This window comes from Haliotis rubra, unplaced genomic scaffold (assembly GCF_003918875.1).
Source record: "Haliotis rubra isolate DU_JTF1 unplaced genomic scaffold, ASM391887v1 Scf90, whole genome shotgun sequence".
NCBI classification, from domain to species: Eukaryota; Metazoa; Mollusca; class Gastropoda; order Lepetellida; family Haliotidae; genus Haliotis; species Haliotis rubra.
The window spans coordinates 1,311,857-1,331,502 of record NW_025767635.1 but is presented as its reverse complement, the minus strand read 5'-3'; the positions used below and the strand labels follow the sequence as shown (position 1 = coordinate 1,331,502).

At 45.2% G+C, this 19,646-nt stretch overlaps 1 protein-coding gene across 2 annotated transcripts; it reads left to right on the top strand.

The window, feature by feature from the left end:
* The first annotated feature begins 334 nt into the window (after positions 1 to 334).
* On the top strand, positions 335 to 17,910 carry LOC124263978. 2 transcript variants are annotated; one of them, XM_046698708.1, is made up of 2 exons: positions 335 to 1,636; positions 16,480 to 17,910. In XM_046698708.1, exons 1-2 carry the CDS (start codon positions 1,380 to 1,382, stop codon positions 16,967 to 16,969), a joined length of 747 nt encoding a protein of 248 aa, XP_046554664.1. In that variant the 5' UTR covers positions 335 to 1,379; the 3' UTR covers positions 16,970 to 17,910. The 2 variants fall into 2 exon arrangements, with proteins under 2 accessions (XP_046554664.1, XP_046554665.1); XM_046698709.1 differs by lacking the exon at positions 335 to 1,636 and adding an exon at positions 9,368 to 9,535.
* Positions 17,911 to 19,646: the final 1,736 nt, after the last annotated feature.

Genomic DNA, 19,646 nt, shown 5'->3' with positions numbered 1-19,646 from the left:
GCCTCGTCTTCTTTACTAATGATTTAAGTGACACCTTTGGACGCTCTACATCCCGTTGCGACAGGTTTTAGAAAGGAACACAAAATACAACTTTCTCACGCTAACTTTGCCCAGTGGCCATGTTCTCCGGCTGAAATACTCATGCTCATGGGGGGATTAATTCCTGTAATGAAACGGAGTGGAGTTGGTTGGGTTGGAGAGAATGAGTACGGGTATTAAAGGGGTGGCATGCTCCCTCTCCTGGGAAACTTGTTATGACGCAGGGGAGGTAATATGTATCGATCAACAGGTATTGATACTTGGAAGAATTGCACACAAGCGACAGTATCGGCGAAACCATTACCCATAGATTAGTGAGGCATTAAACCAGAGTATGCCCGGGGTAGCAACGATGGCAGACCTGTAGGCTAACATGCATAGGGCTGTGGACGATGTGAGATGGGAACTACTCTCCTGCTAGGGCTGTGGACGATGTGAGATATAATCTATCCACGTGCAAGGGCTGTGGACGATGTTGGATGTATACAGAAAGAGACGTCATCTAACGAGCAGCCATTGTAAGCCTTTACATAAACAAGGGTAAAGGTATGGTCGGGAGATGGCGGTGTTTTACATCATATAAATAGTGTTCCGTGATATATGAAAACTTACTTCCGGGCTGCAGCCGTTGACTTGATGCAATGATTGATGGAGTGTGTGCTACGAACGGAGCGTGTTTTATTGGATGGTATTCAAGGAAAGTGAGGGTATTCGAGTGTTTGATAAAGCCGTGTTATGGTTTCACTGACAGCTGCCATAATTCACTGTGATAAAACTGTGCAGGTCAGCAACACATTGCTCAGTGACGAGGAACGACACAATCCCTCTGAATGCATATCGTACAGAGTATAATTGTCACATGCGTGAACCTTTATTGACCGTTAGCTAAACCAAATAATTGATCTCCATATTCTACGCAACCAGCATCCAGCAACATCAACATAGTGCAGGGTCAGAAATTGCTATCACCTCTGTTACGTCATAGTTGACATCAGACATTAACAGGCTGTCGCTGGGAAATAGACGTTCTTGCTAGACACCAATAGCATGTCGATAGGACAAAGACGTCCTTGGTAGACATCAACACGCCGTCGACAGGACAAAGATGTTCTTACTAGACACCAACAGGCTCTCGTTAGATAGAAGACTTACACACGAACAGACTGTGGCTGGGCGAGAGACGTTATCAGTCCACGTTTAATATTAGTATTTCAATATACATTGTCTGTCTGTATATGTGCAGGTTCAAAAACAGTACAACATAGCTATCGTCAAGGTAAGCATCTTCGGAGACCCCTTGGAGCAGTCAGTACTCAACGCGAATATTGGTATCACAGGACATGATGAGGCGGTGTCAGGACCGGAACGCCGGCCCGCTCTCGGAGAGATACATCATCATCCCTGAGGACTTGTTCCAGGACCTGACCAGAACTCCCACGACCATCGACCTGACTCTGCAGAGACACCACCATGGTACACAGAGGACCGCCGGTACCTACCCCCGGCCTCGGCCCCTACCCTCGCTTGACTGGGCCAGACACCACCCCCGGGAGAATGGTTATAGACTATTAGGGGTGCACAGACCGAGAGTGTTCAGGTAGGTAAATTCAGCTGAAGATCTTCACGAAGGGTGAGATTGATTTTAAGCCACATATAGAAGGATTTAAGAAATAGCCCGGTAACTGACATCAAGAAAGGGTTTCATGGAGCGTGTCCTTTGAGTCTCGGATGTTCTCGTGGATGGAGATCTTGATGGATTACAACTTCATTATTGTTTGTAACGATATTTCAGGGTACTTCTCATTCGGTGAATATTTCATGTACATTACAGAGGCGCGTGAGATATAGAGAGTGATACAAGTGTTGATATCAGTATGATGCATCACAGTGGCTGTGTACATCCTGAGTCAGTCAATGGTCACTCCATGAGGCACGTGGACAGTCAGTGGTCAAACCACGAGGTACGTGGACAGTCAGTGGTCACACTACGAGGCACGTGGACAGTCAGTGGTCACACCACGAGGTACGTGGACAGTCAGTGGTCAAACTACGAGGTACGTGGACAGTCAGTGGTCACACCACGAGGTACGTGGACAGTCAGTGGTCACACCACGAGGTACGTGGACAGTCAGTGGTCACACCACGAGGTACGTGGACAGTCAGTGGTCACACCACGAGGTACGTGGACAGTCAGTGGTCACACCACGAGGCACGTGGACAGTCAGTGGTCACACCACGAGGCACGTGGACAGTCAGTGGTCACACCATGAGACACGTGGACAGTCAGTGGTCACACCACGAGGAGGCACGTGACAGTCAGTGGTCACACCACGAGGCGTGGACGTGGACAGTCAGTGGTCAAACCACGAGGTACGTGGACAGTCAGTGGTCACACTACGAGGCACGTGGACAGTCAGTGGTCACACCACGAGGCACGTGGACAGTCAGTGGTCACACCACGAGGTACGTGGACAGTCAGTGGTCACACCACGAGGCACGTGGACAGTCAGTGGTCGCACCACGAGGTACGTGGACAGTCAGTGGTCACACCACGAGGCACGTGGACAGTCAGTGGTCACACCACGAGGTACGTGGACAGTCAGTGGTCACACCACGAGGGTCAGTCAGTGGTCACCCACGAGGCACGTGGACAGTCAGTGGTCACACCACGAGGCACGTGGACAGTCAGTGGTCACACCACGAGGGACGTGGACAGTCAGTGGTCACACCACGAGGCACGTGGACAGTCAGTGGTCACACCACGAGGCACGTGGACAGTCAGTGGTCACACCACGAGGCACGTGGACAGTCAGTGGTCACACCACGAGGCACGTGGACAGTCAGTGGTCACACCACGAGGCACGTGGACAGTCAGTGGTCACACCACGAGGCACGTGGACAGTCAGTGGTCACAGCCCCATTTCAACATACTCTTTCGCTCGGTCAAATCCCCTTCTTTAAAATCTTCTTTTTTAGTACATTGTTTGGTACATTTTAGATGTGCTTTTTGTACTTTATTTAGTCCTCTATTTCGTATACCAACTTCTTGTACATACTTTGATACATGGAAGTGTAGACGCTGCATATATATACTGTATATAACAATGAAACAACACAAAGGTTGATGGCCATGATTGGCTAAGCAGTAAGCTGGAAGCCAGTGAGTGGATAGTGAATGAGCTAGTTACAATGAGATGCCTAAACATTTAGTGAATGTTTATACAATAGATTGGGCTTGGTGGAGGAGATCATGGATGGAATGTATCCTGGTCCACGGTTGATGGTGGGCTTGTGGCGTTTGAGATGAATGGCTTCTGTGAGCTTGCGTTTAGTGAAGTCCGTTTGGTTGCTGGCGAGAATGGTGATGTCGGACCACTCTGGTGATCGGAATTTGAGCAACAGAGGTAGCGACTTGGTGTCGGAATTAGCAACAGGTGTTCTTTGACCCGGGGTTGATCGGGATGTTTCACCTATGTAGCATTGTCCACAATCACAGTTTATTTTGTAAATAACACATTTCGGGTTGTTGTTGTTGACGGTGGGTTGTTTTCTTCCATTGGCATGGAGGAGGTTGTTGAGGCTGGAGGACGCTAGAGAAGGTTGTGTCTATGCCTGCCTGTTGTTTCAGGAGTCGGCTGATTTGGTGTGATGGTTTACCAATGTAGGAATGGATATCTTGATGGGGCTGATTCTGGTTTAGATCTTTGGCAGGAGGTGAAAGCGTTGCTTCGATGGTTCTGTTGACTATTTCAGGTGGGTAGTGGTTGCGTTCTACAAAGACTTTCCTCAGGTGTTCAATTTCTTCCTGTAGGTTCGTTGAGCAGATGTTTTGGCTCTTCTGGTCAATGTAGAGATGACGCTTTGGTCTTGACTTTAGGGGGTGGTTGGAGTTGTAGTGGATGTATTGTTCCGTATGAGTAGGTTTTCTGTACACGGAGGTCTGGAGTTGGTTGCAAGAGGTGCGGGACACAAGGACATCAAGGAAAGGTAGTTGGTTGTTCTGCTCTGTTTCGATGGTGAATTTGATGCGGGATGTTGGCTGTTGAGATGGGCGAGGAGCTGCTTTGGATCTTGCTGAGGTTGGAGGATGACGAAGGTGTCATCCACTTTGCGGTACCAGCAGGACGGTTTGAAGGGTGCAGTTTAAATAAAGAAGTTGTTATCCATAACTTACAATTATAACAGACACCCAGACACCCCCACCCCCATCCCCACACACACACATTCCTGTAACCGTATTTGGTGCTGTATTAACTACCTTCATATCTTGCACCCACTTGTCACCCTAGCCCATAACTCCTCATATCGCGTCCCTCCAAGCTGTAGTGAAGGCGCGCAACACGTGTACAACATTCAAACATCACCACAACACAGTACTTCTAAAAGGGTCATTGAAGCAGCCAACTAAATGGCTATGCTGTGGAGAAAGGCAAGGGCTACACGATAGTAGAATTGGATAAAGCAAACACGTTTGAGTCCTAATTGTACATTGCCTCTTCAGTCACTGAAATCACACTGGTAACACGGCCTGTCTGGACGCCCGACTTTGTCTCGTTCTGTATACGAGCATGCCACGAAAGGGCACAGGTACTACAGACTGCCTGTGCTAAAGGGCACATCTACCCGTACTACAGGCTGTCTGTGCTATTGGGCACATCTATCTGTATTATAGACCGTCTGTACCAGAGGGCACATCTACCCGTACTGCAGACTGTCTGTGCTATTGGGCACATCTACCCGTCTTATAGACCGTCTGTACCAGAGGGCACATCTACCCGTACTGCAGACCCGTCTGTGCTATTGGGCACATCTATCTGTATTATAGACCGTCTGTACCAGAGGGCACATCTACCCGTACTACAGACTGTCTGTACTAAAGGGCACATCTACCCTTATTATAGACTGTCTGCACTATTGGGCACATCTACCCGTACTACAGACTGTCTGTGCTAGAGGATACATCTACCCGTACTACAGACTGTCTGTGCTATAGGGCACATCTACCCGTACTAACGACTGCCTGTCAAAGTAGGGCACATCTACCCGTACTAACGACTGTCTGTACTACCCGTACTAGGGGCACATCTACCCGTACTAACGACTGCCTGTGCTATATCTACCCGTAGTACAGACACATAGGGCACATCTACCCGTACTAACGACTGCCTGTGCTATAGGGTGAGTGAGTGAGAGTTAAAGTTTCAAGTCACATCAGCAGTATGTCAGCCATATCCCATGTGACTAAAACAAGTTTAGAATACACCATAAATACATGTAAATTATACAAACCTGTCATCGAAGGACAGTAAAATCGACTAGAATACCACAGCATCAAGAAATAAAACTAGCTTCTCTCTTTAAAACTGGATTTTAAATTAGGACAATACAGAATAAAAATGGGCTATAGATCGCCAACAACTGAGGGTAGATCACCATACTAGGGACCATGGGGACTTACACTGCTTTTGCTACCTGCATGGTGTGCTATAGGGCACATGTACCAGTGCTACATACTCCCCGTGCTCTTGGGCACATTTACCAGTGTCACAGACTGCCTGTGCTCTTGGGCATATTTACCAGTGCTACAGACTGCCCGTGCTCTTGGGCACATGTACCAGTGTCACAGACTGCCTGTGTTCTTGGGCACATTTGCCAGTGCTACAGACTGCCTGTGCTCTTGGGCACATTACCAGTGCTACAGACGGGCTCTCAGTACGACGCGTTCTCTAACGGTGATGGGTATGACGGAGAGAAATGTTGACCCACTAAATGTCTCCTCGTTTAACGTGTTATATAAGTCTGAATCTGTTGACATCATCTGGTGTTGATTAAACCATTAAATATCAGTTTTATATGTTATCATTTTGTAGAAAAAATACTTTGTGCCTAGTCAGTACAACTTTAAAAAAACAAACAAAATAATTAGACACTAGATCAAATGTCAAAAATATATAACCCATCCATAAACTAAAACACGATGGCATTTATAATCATCTGCTAAACTAAATCAACAGATCTGACGGTCGACAAGTGTATATGTCCCCATGTCATTAGCGTCTGTCTATCTGTCGGACCCTGCCCACATCGATTTGTCTCTATCGGGTTGGAGACTAGTGAATGTTGACAGGCATACTGTACACTGTTGGCTGCGATGCCGGGGTAGGCTAGGGTTTGGTCCTGTCCAACCACCTCGGTCCACGTGGTCTTATCACAGTGGTGACCCCCGTACACCCACGTGGGCAGGCATCGCGCCAAGTTGCTTCCTGCACGGGAATGTAGCTTTACATATTACTACAGTTGTAGAGATATATATTATAGTATTTGTATCACCAATGCAATATATAATAGTATTTGTATCACCAATGCATACATACATGGATTCGGGGCGGTGGGGTAGCCAAGTGGTTAAAGCGTTCGCTCGTCACGCCGATGACCACTCACTCATTTACTCAATCAATCAATCAATCATGGATTTTGAAAATTGATACTATCATTAGCGTTCAGGTCACGAGTTAACCAACTGCATCACCCATTACGACACATATGTACACCTGGAGAAATGTTAAGCACCCCTATAAATGTGTTGGCCGCTAACTATGTTGAAGTTCAGCTTGTGTATGATGACACATATGATAACAATGTTCGACACATATGATAACAATGTTCGACACATATGATAACAATGTTCATTTAAGAAATGATTGCAAGTCTACTTGGTGGAATGTGTCTCCCAGACACATCCTGTGGCGCATGTCCAGAATTACTCAGGTGCAGTTTGTGTACATGCCACATGTCGGCATTTGAATGGCATGGGTTACAGTGTTCAATCATGTTTTCTGTGACTTACGAAGAATATTATCAGATGGCCAGAGATGACAAATTATTGGTATGCATAACTCCGGTATATCCTTTAAAGCAACTGGTCGGGCAATGAATGTCCACAACACGGTTGTCAGTCGTTTGGTCTAAACTACAGGGAAACCAACGAGGGACGTCCCAGGGTGACGTCAAATCGTGACGACAGGGTACTATTGAGGTTCACTCTACAACAACCATTCGCCTCAAGCAGTGGACTGAGGCACCACTGGTTACCATTTCGTAGGGTCTCTACGAGAACAGTCCGGAATGGATTAAGTAGACCCTACCGGGCACAACGCAAGTGGGGTCGCCAGACGTCCTGTACTGAGCGACCATCACCAACAAGGTTGATATATGTGGACAGCAATTGAGATGACTTCTACTTCTAGTTTATACAGCTCGACAGTGAATAAAATGACTTCTACTTCTGGTTTATACAGTTTCACAAGTGACAAGCGAATGTAACCTTTCATAGTTTTTAACTCTCCCCTTCAAGTGTCATTACAGTCTTCCACTTTAGTTCATGTCATAGATATCCAAACTATCCACAGGGCTTGCAGGAACATGACGCAAGGCATTAATTTACTAATATAATTTTTTAATGTACATGTATTCATAATTCTGGATAAATGATACAAGTCATTTTGCCAGAACTCATTTAGGGTTCTATAACAGTCGTTCTATTTAATATCGATAAGATTTGATAAATGATTTGACTGACATAACCTAACCAGGGGATCGTTTCTTGAATCGGTGTTCAGTGACGGATCTAAGGCTGTCATGCTGGGAACAGGTGTCAAAGTATCCATCAGGCTAATGGATCTAAGCCTGTCATGCTCTGAACAGGTGTCAAAGTATCCATCAGGCTAATGGATCTAAGGCTGTCATGCTGGGAACAGGTGTCAAAGTATCCATCAGGCTAATGGATTTAAGGCTGTCATGCTCTGAACAGGTGTCAAAGTATCCATCAGGCTAATGGATCTAAGCCTGTCATGCTCTGAACAGGTGTCAAAGTATCCATCAGGCTAATGGATCTAAAACTGTCATGCTAGGAACAGGTGTCAAAGTATCCATCAGGCTAATGGATCTAAGGCTGTCATGCTGGGAACAGGTGTCAAAGCATCCATCAGGCTAATGGATCTAAGGCTGTCATGCTGGGAACAGGTGTCAAGCATCCATCAGGCTAATGGATCTAAGCCTGTCATGCTGGGAACAGGTGTCAAAGTATCCATCAGGCTAATGGATCTAAGGTTGTCATGCTGGGAACAGGTGTCAAAGTATCCATCAGGCTAATGGATCTAAGGCTGTCATGCTGGGAACAGGTGTCAAAGTATCCATCGGGTTAATGGATCTAAGGTTGTCATGCTGGGAACAGGTGTCAAAGTATCCATCGGGCTAATGGATCTAAGGCTGTCATGCTCTGAACAGGTGTCAAAGTATCCATCAGGCTAATGGATCTAAAACTGTCATGCTAGGAACAGGTGTCAAAGTATCCATCAGGCTAATGGATCTAAGGCTGTCATGCTGGGAACAGGTGTCAAGCATCCATCAGGCTAATGGATCTAAGGCTCTCATGCTGGGAACAGGTGTTAATGTATCCATCAGGCTAATGGATCTAAGCCTGTCATGCTGGGAACAGGTGTCAAAGTATCCATCAGGCTAATGGATCTAAGGTTGTCATGCTGGGAACAGGTGTCAAAGTATCCATCAGGCTAATGGATCTAAGGCTGTCATGCTGGGAACAGGTGTCAAAGTATCCATTGGGTTAATGGATCTAAGGTTGTCATGCTGGGAACAGGTGTCAAAGTATCCATCGGGCTAATGGATCTAAGGCTGTCATGCTGGGAACAGGTGTCAAAGTATCCATCAGGCTAATGGATCTAAGCCTGTCATGCTCTGAACACAGGTGTCATGCTCTGAACATCTAAGGTGTCATGCTGGGAAAAAAGTATCCATTGGGCTAATGGATCTAAGGCTGTCATGCTGGGAACAGGTTTCAAAGTATCCATCAGGCTAATGGATCTAAGTCTGTCATGCTCTGAACTCAGGTGTCAAAGTATCCATCGGGCTAATGGATCTAAGGCTGTCATGCCAGGAACAGGTGTCAAAGTATCCATCGGGCTAATGGATCTAAGGCTGTCATGCTGGGAACAGGTGTCAAAGTATCCATCAATCTAAGGGATCTAAGGCTGTCATGCTCCATCTACAATAGAATCCACAATCCAGAAGGTCACAATATCCCATAACGGGTTGTCGAATTCGTGTCACTGCCCTATAACACTTTTGAAATGGCCCCTGGTAGAAAGGAACCTACCGTCTGCTCGCCTGCCGACCTGGTGGATTATCGTCGGTGACTGTTTACCAAACTGTTACATAGGCAATAATCACAGAGGCGGAAAATATGCGAGCTTGCCTTCAACCTCGTAACTCGTTGAATAGGCTTGTCGAAATTACAAATCTAATCCTTGCGTAAAGCAAACGACAATACAGCGCGGGGTGAACACTTGCCCTTTCTGTACCATGAGCGTTTGACGTAGTTTGAACAGCAAGGAGGACGTGTAGGGATGTATCGGCCTGACGAGGCCCCCCGAGACGGCCCCCATGGGCCCCCCGATGAAGAGGAAGGGGGTACAGGCAGGTAAGTCTGGACTCACTTGAGCTGCTTCTCCAGGTCCACTGAATTGATTCAAATATATCAGAGTATCAAATAACCTGCTCCCACTTGTAATTTCAACAGGTTAAAATATTGATGACACTCGCATCATATGACATTCTGTCTACGTACCAAGATTGTGTTGCTGTTTTGATGTAAACTCCTATTTACCTCCGCTAGCCTGGACAGAGCTCCAGCTAAATACTCAAACCGTCACATGACCTAAAGCAGCATACCAGCAACCAGGAACATCGCTCTGGCTGCAGCACCCAGGGACATACAGTTCCTAATGGGTGTACATGACACCAGGTGTTCATCCACGGTGCCTATATACCTGCAGTCATGTAATATGACAAGAACTGGAATACTGGACAAAAATTAGTACCGGAATACTGGACACAGATTAGTACCGGAATACTGGACACAGATTAGTACCGGAATACTGGACACAGATTAGTACCGGAATACTGGACACAGATTAGTACCGGAATACTGGACACAGATAAGTACCGGAATACTGGACACAGATTAGTACCGGAATACTGGACACAGATTAGTACAGGAATACTGGACACAGATAAGTACCGGAATACTGGACACAGAATACAGAATAATAGTACAGGAAACAGATACTGGACACAGATATTAGTACCAGATACCGGAATACTGGACACAGATAAGTACTGGACACAATACTGAATACTGGACACAGATTAGTACCGGAATACTGGACACAGATTAGTACCGGAATACTGGACACAGATAAGTACCGAAATACTGGACACAGATAAGTACTGGAATACTGGACACAGATTAGTACCGGAATACTGGACACAGATAAGTACCGGAATACTGACCGGATACACACAGATTAGATAACTGGACACAGATTAGTACTGGAATACTGGACACAGATAAGTACTGGAATACTGGACACAGATAAGTACCGAAATACTGGACACAGATAAGTACCGGAATACTGGACACAGATAAGTACCGGAATACTGGACACAGATAAGTACTGGAATACTGGACACAGATAAGTACCGGAATACTGGAATACTGGACACAGATTAGTACCGAAATACTGGACACAGATAAGTACTGGAATACTGGACACAGATAAGTACTGGAATACTGGAAATACTACTGGAATACTTGACACAGATAAAGTACTGGAATACTGGACACAGATAACAGATACCGGAATACTGACACACAGATAAGTACTGAAATACTGGACACAGATAATAAGTACTGGAATACTGGGCACAGATACGGAATACTGGAATACTGGACAGATAAGTACTGAATACTGGACACAGATAAGTACTGGAATACTGGAATACTGGGCACAGATAAGTACTAGGAATACTGGACACAGATAAGTACCGGAATACTTGACACATATAAATAAGTACCGGAATACTGGACACATATAAGTACCGGAATATTAGACACAGATAAGTATTGGATTACTGGACATACATAAGTACTGAAATACTTCACACAGATAAGTATTGGAATACTGTGCTCATAATAAGTATGTGGATACTGGACACCGGAATACTGGACACAGGCGAGTACTGGAGTACTACACTACAAGCTGGTATCAGCAGTGCTAACCCACCTTATGGGTTGTGTGACAGGCTTGAGGAGGCGTACAAGCCCCGCTTATGTTCACACACATCAAATGTTGTCAAAAAGGCAGAAACTACATTAGTGAGACAAAGGTGTTGGGTGAATTGTGTGTCTTCAGTCAACCTATTTGAACTAAATCTCGTTTGAAAAACAAAAGGATATATATATCGATTTCCCCAGGCAGCGTGTGGCGATGTGAATATGTGTGTTTACACAACACGGTTTATGAAAGTGTATTGCCGTAGTGCCTGGAGTATTTGTTTGGCCGTTGTTCGGATCTAGTCAGTCGTGAAACGCCCTGTGAAGGAGCACGGGTTTTCATGTCTGCCATCGTTGTAAAACAAGGTAGGTTTGTTCCTATACACTATTTCATAAACACGACGAACTGATTTCAATTGTGTGTTGATTATTCCAGTTTACATATTCAGCCCATGTATTGTTCCATTATGCTATGTTATACAGTCGTATAGTATACATAACCCAACTACTCTCTGTGGTATAACCAGTTTAGCCCGAGCTTTGTATGTACAACATTGCATTATGTTATAACACCTCAAAGCATATGTGTGTTAAACAACACACAAAGGGACATAACCCACAGGTTCCACGTTTGAACTTCATCACTTCTTGAAGGTCTTTGTGCCATGAACGTAGATCCTTTGAAGTCTTCACAACTTGACACTTGGCACTGCAAAAATAGTTATATTTCATCCGACAATGTTATAACGACACAAGCGAGCTGAACTAGAACCAACACTGCGGGGGTTTGATGGTTTGATGTTAAACTGTTTACACGTTGGAGTCATACAGGCACTTTATCAAACTTATGAAACACAGCCCAGGCACGCCCCCTGGGCACAACCACCCAGCACCTATACATGAATATGCGTACTGGTATTAACCACCCAGCACCTATACATGTATATGCGAACTGGGATTAACCACCCTGCACCTATACATGTATATGCGAACTGGGATTAACCACCCAGCACCTATACATGTATATGCGAACTGGGATTAACCACCCAGCACCTATACATGCGAATGAGAACTGGGATTAACCACCCAGCACCTATACATGTATATGCGAACTGGGATTAACCACCCAGCACCTATACATGTATATGCGAACTGGGATTAACCACCCAGCACCTATTCATGTACTAGTATATGCGAACTGGGATTAACCACCCTGCACCTATACATGTATATGCGAACTGGGATTAACCACCCAGCACCTATACATGTATATGCGAACTGGGATTAACCACCACCCAGCACCTATACATGTATATGCGAACTGGGATTAACCACCCAGCACCTATTCATGTACTAGTATATGCGAACTGGGATTAACCACCCTGCACCTATACATGTATATGCGAACTGGGATTAACCACCCAGCACCTATACATGTATATGCGAACTGGGATTAACCACCCAGCACCTATACATGAATATGCGTACTGGTATTAACCACCCAGGACCTATACATGTATATATGCGAACTGGGGATTAACCACCCAGCACCTATACATGTATATGCGAACTGGGATTAACCACCCAGCACCTATACATGTATATGCGAACTGGGATTAACCACCCAGCACCTATACATGTATATGCGAACTGGGATTAACCACCCAGCACCTATATATGAATATGCGTACTGGTATTAACCACCCAGCACCTATACATGTATATGCGAACTGGGATTAACCACCCAGCACCTATACATGTATATGAGAACTGGGATTAACCACCCAGCACCTATACATGTATATGCGAACTGGGATTAACCACCCAGCACCTATACATGTATATGCGAACTGGGATTAACCACCCAGCACCTATTCATGTACTAGTATATGCGAACTGGGATTAACCACCCTGCACCTATACATGTATATGCGAACTGGGATTAACCACCCAGCACCTATACATGTATATGCGAACTGGGATTAACCACCCAGCACCTATACATGTATATGCGAACTGGGATTAACCACCCAGCACCTATTCATGTACTAGTATATGCGAACTGGGATTAACCACCCTGCACCTATACATGTATATGCGAACTGGGATTAACCACCCAGCACCTATACATGTATATGCGAACTGGGATTAACCACCCAGCACCTATACATGAATATGCGTACTGGTATTAACCACCCAGGACCTATACATGTATATGCGAACTGGGATTAACCACCCAGCACCTATACATGTATATGCGAACTGGGATTAACCACCCAGCACCTATACATGTATATGCGAACTGGGATTAACCACCCAGCACCTATACATGTATATGCGAACTGGGATTAACCACCCAGCACCTATACATGTATATGCGAACTGGGATTAACCACCCAGCACCTATACATGTATATGCGAACTGGGATTAACCACCCAGTACCTAGATATGCGAACTGTGATTAACAACCCAGTATCTTGGCGTACGTCTGCAGTAACAGCTGACAACCTGACGGCGCCCTAGCTGCAGTTATATGGCAGGTTGGTTGTGTATATACACTTATATCACCCTCACATAACGCACGGCGACCGTCTACTTCAACTGTCCTTAATTTTATTATCCCCCATTGTTCTGCTTGCGCCCCAAAACGATTTGACTTTTTTGTCCTAGCTTTGGAATGTGGTATTGGAGATTTATCCTTCAAGCAGAACACTGATTGAGTTTGCAGTGTGTTCGTGCGTGTATGGACAACAGGGCAATGTCATATACTAGTATCCGGTTCATTCATATCACATATAACACAGACAGTCTTGTCCAGACTCTACATGATATGTTCCACGATGATGAAAACATGTATAAGAAGTTACATGCTATATTGGCTGTTAACCCTATTAGTAACACAATGTCCAGCAGATAAGGTAGCTCGTGTGTCAACAGTAATGAATACCGCTAACAGATCTAATGTTCTCTTTCTCAATCTATGAATCCACGTGTCTAAGCTTAAGCTTTTGTTCTCTGGGAACTGAGGCTAACTGGTAGCGAATAGTCGAACAGCAACTTCTGTCAGCGCCTCCTACAGCCATACAACACAAGGTGCTCGCTGACTGGTAGTCTGTCTCACAGTCCCTGAACCACATTAATTTCCCTACTTCCCTACTGCCAAGCCCTCTCTGCAGTGCTAAAGCCCTAAATAAAGCAAGTCTAGATTTCCTCAGGTTTCCTTCAGGTTCTGAATCTCTGGTCTCCCTAGGGCTCCTTTTCAATATAAATGGGCTTGTTTGTTACTATCAAAATTATATATATTCAGAGACTAAGCCTTAGTCTAGCTGACTGGAAGCGACAGTCCAACAGCAACTTCTGTCAGCGCCTCCATACAACACAAGGTGCTCGCTGACTGGCTGGCGGAGTCCCGGGCGTGTGCCGCTGTAGATCGTAGTCCGATACAAGCTGTAATTGATTACATATCGATAAGTCGGGGTATTGAAGAAATTAGATTATAAGATTGTATGATCGATCAACCGATAAACAATGACTGCGGTAACAATTATGAAATGAAGGCAGTTGTTTCAAATTACGTGTAGCCTGATAGTCTACAGAAAGTGGTTGGTATGTACTGCGTGTAGCCTGATAGTCTACAGAAAGTGGTTGGTATATACTGCGTGTAGTCTGATAGTCAACAGAAAGTGGTTGGTATATCCTGCGTGTAGCCTGATGGTCTACAGAAAGTGGTTGGTATGTACTGCGTGTAGTCTGATAGTCTACAGAAAGTGGTTGGTATATCCTGCGTGTAGCCTGATGGTCTACAGAAAGTGGTTGGTATGTACTGCGTGTAGCCTGATAGTCTACAGAAAGTGGTTGGTATGTACAGCGTGTAGCCTGATAGTCTACAGAAAGTGGTTGGTATATACTTCGTGTAGCCTGATGGTCTACAGAAGGTGGTTGGTATATACTGCGTGTAGCCTGATAGTCTGATAGTCTACAGAAAGTGGTTGGTATGTACAGCGTGTAGCCTGATGGTCTACAGAAAGTGGTTGGTATATACTTCGTGTAGCCTGATGGTCTACAGAAAGTGGTTGGTATATACAGCGTGTAGCCTGATGGTCTACAGAAAGTGGTTGGTATGTACTGCGTGTAGCCTGATAGTCTACAGAAAGTGGTTGGTATGTACAGCGTGTCTGAGTCCTGATAGTTGGTAAAGAAAGTGGTTGGTATATACTTCGTGTAGCCTGATGGTCTACAGAAGGTGGTTGGTATATACTGCGTGTAGTCTGATAGTCTACAGAAAGTGGTTGGTATGTACAGCGTGTAGCCTGATGGTCTACAGAAAGTGGTTGGTATATACTTCGTGTAGCCTGATGGTCTACAGAAAGTGGTTGGTATATACAGCGTGTAGTCAGATGGTCCACAGAAAGTGGTTGGTATATACTGCGTGTCGCCTGATAGTCTACAGAAAGTGGTTGGTATACCCTGGGTGTAAACTGATGGTCTACAGAAAGTGGGTGGTACATACTGCGTGAAGATGTACAGAACAGAGTGCTGTTCACAGATACTGGCTGTGGTCTCGGCATAACATCCGTTGTTGCTTGTATTGTACGGAATCACTGTACGAGGGGTGACTATGATGCACTGCGTCGTTTTAGGTGGTGGCTCTCTGTATTTCCAAATCTCCTCCAGTGTCCACCCACTTCTGCGAACGATACTGGAGTGTCTACAAAGGTGATTGTAAAAGGCCTCTACAGCAGACATGTCGTTAACATTGTTCCTGCAAGACAGTTCTGCCTTCAGATTTGGGTAAATAGGGAGGATGTCCAGTGAGTTCCAACACACAGTAACGCCTTGGCGTCAGGGCAACAAGAGACTTGTAGACGTGTGCATGGTCCTGATGGAACAAAACATCTTCAGTTTGAGACCCCAGTCCACATAACGATGTATACCATGGTAATATAACACGCAAGATTGATTGAGAATCGCTGTGTGTCTAACTAGTGTATAACGGATACTAGTACACAGCAGATGATGTTCTTCAAGTTACGGACTATGTCCGTAATAAAAAGGTATGTTTCAGTTCAATGTTTGTCTTGGTATGTTTCAGTTCAATGTTTGTCTTCTTATATTTCAGTTCAATGTTTGTCTTGGTATGTTTCAGTTCAATGTTTGTCTTCTTATGTTTCAGTTCAATGTTTGTCTTCTTATGTTTCAGTTCAATGTTTGTCTTGGTATGTTTCAGTTCAATGTTTGTCTTCTTATGTTTCAGTTCAATGTTTGTCTTCTTATGTTTCAGTTCAATGTTTGTCTTCTTATGTTTCAGTGCGATGGATCATGGCACTGATCCTAACGAGGATTCCAATGACGTCATCAGCCAGGTTGCTCGAGCCAACTTCCTGAAGGCTGACTCTTCCTATATTTTGCCTCAAATCCGCGCGTCACCTTGTCTCATGCATTCCAAACAGAGCAGACGACAGGATCTGGTTTACTCAACAAACCATCATGGTGGCAAGGTTCCTGTTCACCTTGGTCATAGTTCCAGGACTATCAGAGACAAAACAGTGAGACAAAGTGTTCACAAATATAACTTTGAAACAAAGCAACATGAAAGTCTTACCACCAAACCATCCTCAGATGTGGCGCACAAGCGCCCCCGGCTTCCTGGAGAGTGTAAATCCCAAGACTTGGTCATGTCCTGGCTCCTGCGCGGCTCCGCACCAGCCGATCAGAACCACTTCCCAGATATTGTTAAAAACGGACAACAAAACAAAACGTCAAAACAGCGACATATGAATTCTTTAGTCAGTGAATAACGCACTAAGATACGTTTCTTTTATCATTTCATATTTCGCTTCCCGCTACTGACCCGTACACCGTCGCTTGAAGATGGACGGGGTTGGGACCTGTTAGTATTTGGCCACGTACAGAGTAGCATAGACAGAATAGTGTTTGTGTTTAACGGTGGTGCTAGTGATGTAAGAAGTTGGACACGGCCAAATATTGACTACTGATTCAACTTTAATGCTATCAGGTACTGTTGTTATTTGTTTTTGCGTTTCATTGAAAGACGATATGACTCCCCTATTAATGAAGACAGCATCAGTGAAGGATGCGGGACACACAAGTGCTCGTTGTGTGTGTATCATTATAGTGTATGGAGCTCTAGATACAAACGTTCGCTGTGTCTGTGCGGAGCTCCACGCACAAGTGTTCCTTGTGTTTGTATATGTGCACTGTCGACCCCAGAAGTGATTTGACAAGGGTGTCAAATACGGAAGTAAGATGAATGTTGTGTCAAAACTCGAGGTGAGATACACGGGAAGTCGGAGACGGAAGTGAGATAGACGGGGAGTCGTAGGCGGAAGTGAGAGAGACGGGGAGTCGGAAGCGGAATTGGGATTAACGGGGAGTCGGAGGCGGAAGCGAGATAGACGGGGAGTCGGAAGCGGAAGTGAGATAGACGGGGAGTCGGAAGCGGAAGTGAGATGATCAGGGAAGTGAATGTCTCCTCAGTATTGATGACCACGAGGTGGCTATAAAACATGTCTCGAGATATCCAGGGAGAAGTGTTATAATGGGTGGCAGAGGAAAAGTCTCAAATTCAGTGCCTGTAATTAAAGCTTCGAGAAGTTTTAACTCGTGGCTCTAGAACATGCTATAGCCTACAGTCTTATGCTCTAAGCTTGGCACTTTTCTGTAGAGTACCAACTTGATGGTGTCATATATGTACATATAATTAAAAGTGTGAATATTACTGGAATATATTTCTTCATTGTGTGCCTTCTGATGCTTGTAAGTAGGTGAAATTAACAGTATTCCAGTTTTGACAGGGCGTACGATTGAGTGAGTGAGTGAGTGCGTTCAGTCTTACGCCACCTTTAGCAATATTCCAGCGGGGGACACCAGAAATTCTTCACACTTCGCTTCACACTTTGTACCCATGTGGGGAATCGACTAGAGTCTTCGGTGTGACGAGCGAACGCTTTAATCACTAGGCTACCCCACCTCCCCAATTCACAAACACAGTACCTAATTTTCAACCTTCCCTTTCCACATCTCTAAAAAGCCTATTTTCAACCTGTGGATAGCCGAAATTGATACATGTCTTAAACATATACTACGAAACCCAAGGAACCGGATGTGATGCTGATAACACGGGAGCATAATCATGGTGACTTCTGTCAGGAACATGCGACCGGTATCACACCGACCTGTAGTCGGTCCTGCTACATCACACTGATCTGTAGTCGGCCCTGCTACATCACACTGACCTGTAGTCGGCCCTCCTACATCACACCGACCTGTAGTCGGCCCTGCTACATCACACCGACCTGTAGTCGGTCCTGCTACATACGACCGACCTGTAGTCGGCCCTGCTACATCACACCGACCTGTAGTCGGCCCTGCTACATCACACCGACCTGTAGTCGGTCCTGCTACATACGACCGACCTGTAGTCGGCCCTGCTACATCACACCGACCTGTAGTCGGCCCTGCTACATCACACCGACCTGTAGTCGGCCCTGCTACATCACACCGACCTGTAGTCAGCCCTGCTACATCACACCTACCTGTAGTCGGCCCTGCTACATCACAGCGACCTGAAGTCGGCCCTGCTATATCACACTTAACTGTAGTCGGCCCTGCTACACCACACCGACCTATAGTCAGCGGTGCTACATCACACCTACCTGTAGTCGGCCCTGTTACATCACACTGACCTGTAGTCAGCCCTGCTACATCACACCTACCTGTAGTCAGCCAAGTACACTCTACATAACATCGACCTGTCACTCAAATATATATCTGGTAAATGATATCGTAAGTTATATCGTCAGAAATAGTATAGATATCATTGCCGCGTCCAGTAAACACTACCACGAATAAGTCACGCAAGCATACAGTAAACACGACCACAGATATACCTTTGGGACATACAGTAAACACTACCACAGATATATCTTTGGGGCATACAGTAAACACTACCACAGATATATCTTTGGGGCATACAGTAAACACGACCAGAGATATATCTTTGGGGCATACAGTAAACACGACCAGAAATATATCTTTGGGGCATACAGTAAACACTACCACAGATATATCTTTGGGGCATACAGTAAACACTACCACAGATATACCTTTGGGCATACAGAAAGCACTAGTAAACACTACCACAGATATATCTTTGGGGCATACAGAGATAAAGCACTACCACAGATATATCTTTGGGGCATACAGTAAACACTACCACAGATATATCTTTGGGGCATACAGTAAACACGACCACAGGTATATACAGTAAAACACGACCACAGATATATCTTTGGGGCATACAGTAAACACGACCACAGATATATCTTTGGGGCATACAGTAAACACAGACCAGATATATCTTTGGGGCATACAGTAAACACGACCAGAGATATATCTTTGGGGCATACAGTAAATATCACAGAAACACCACAGATATATCTTTGGGGCATACAG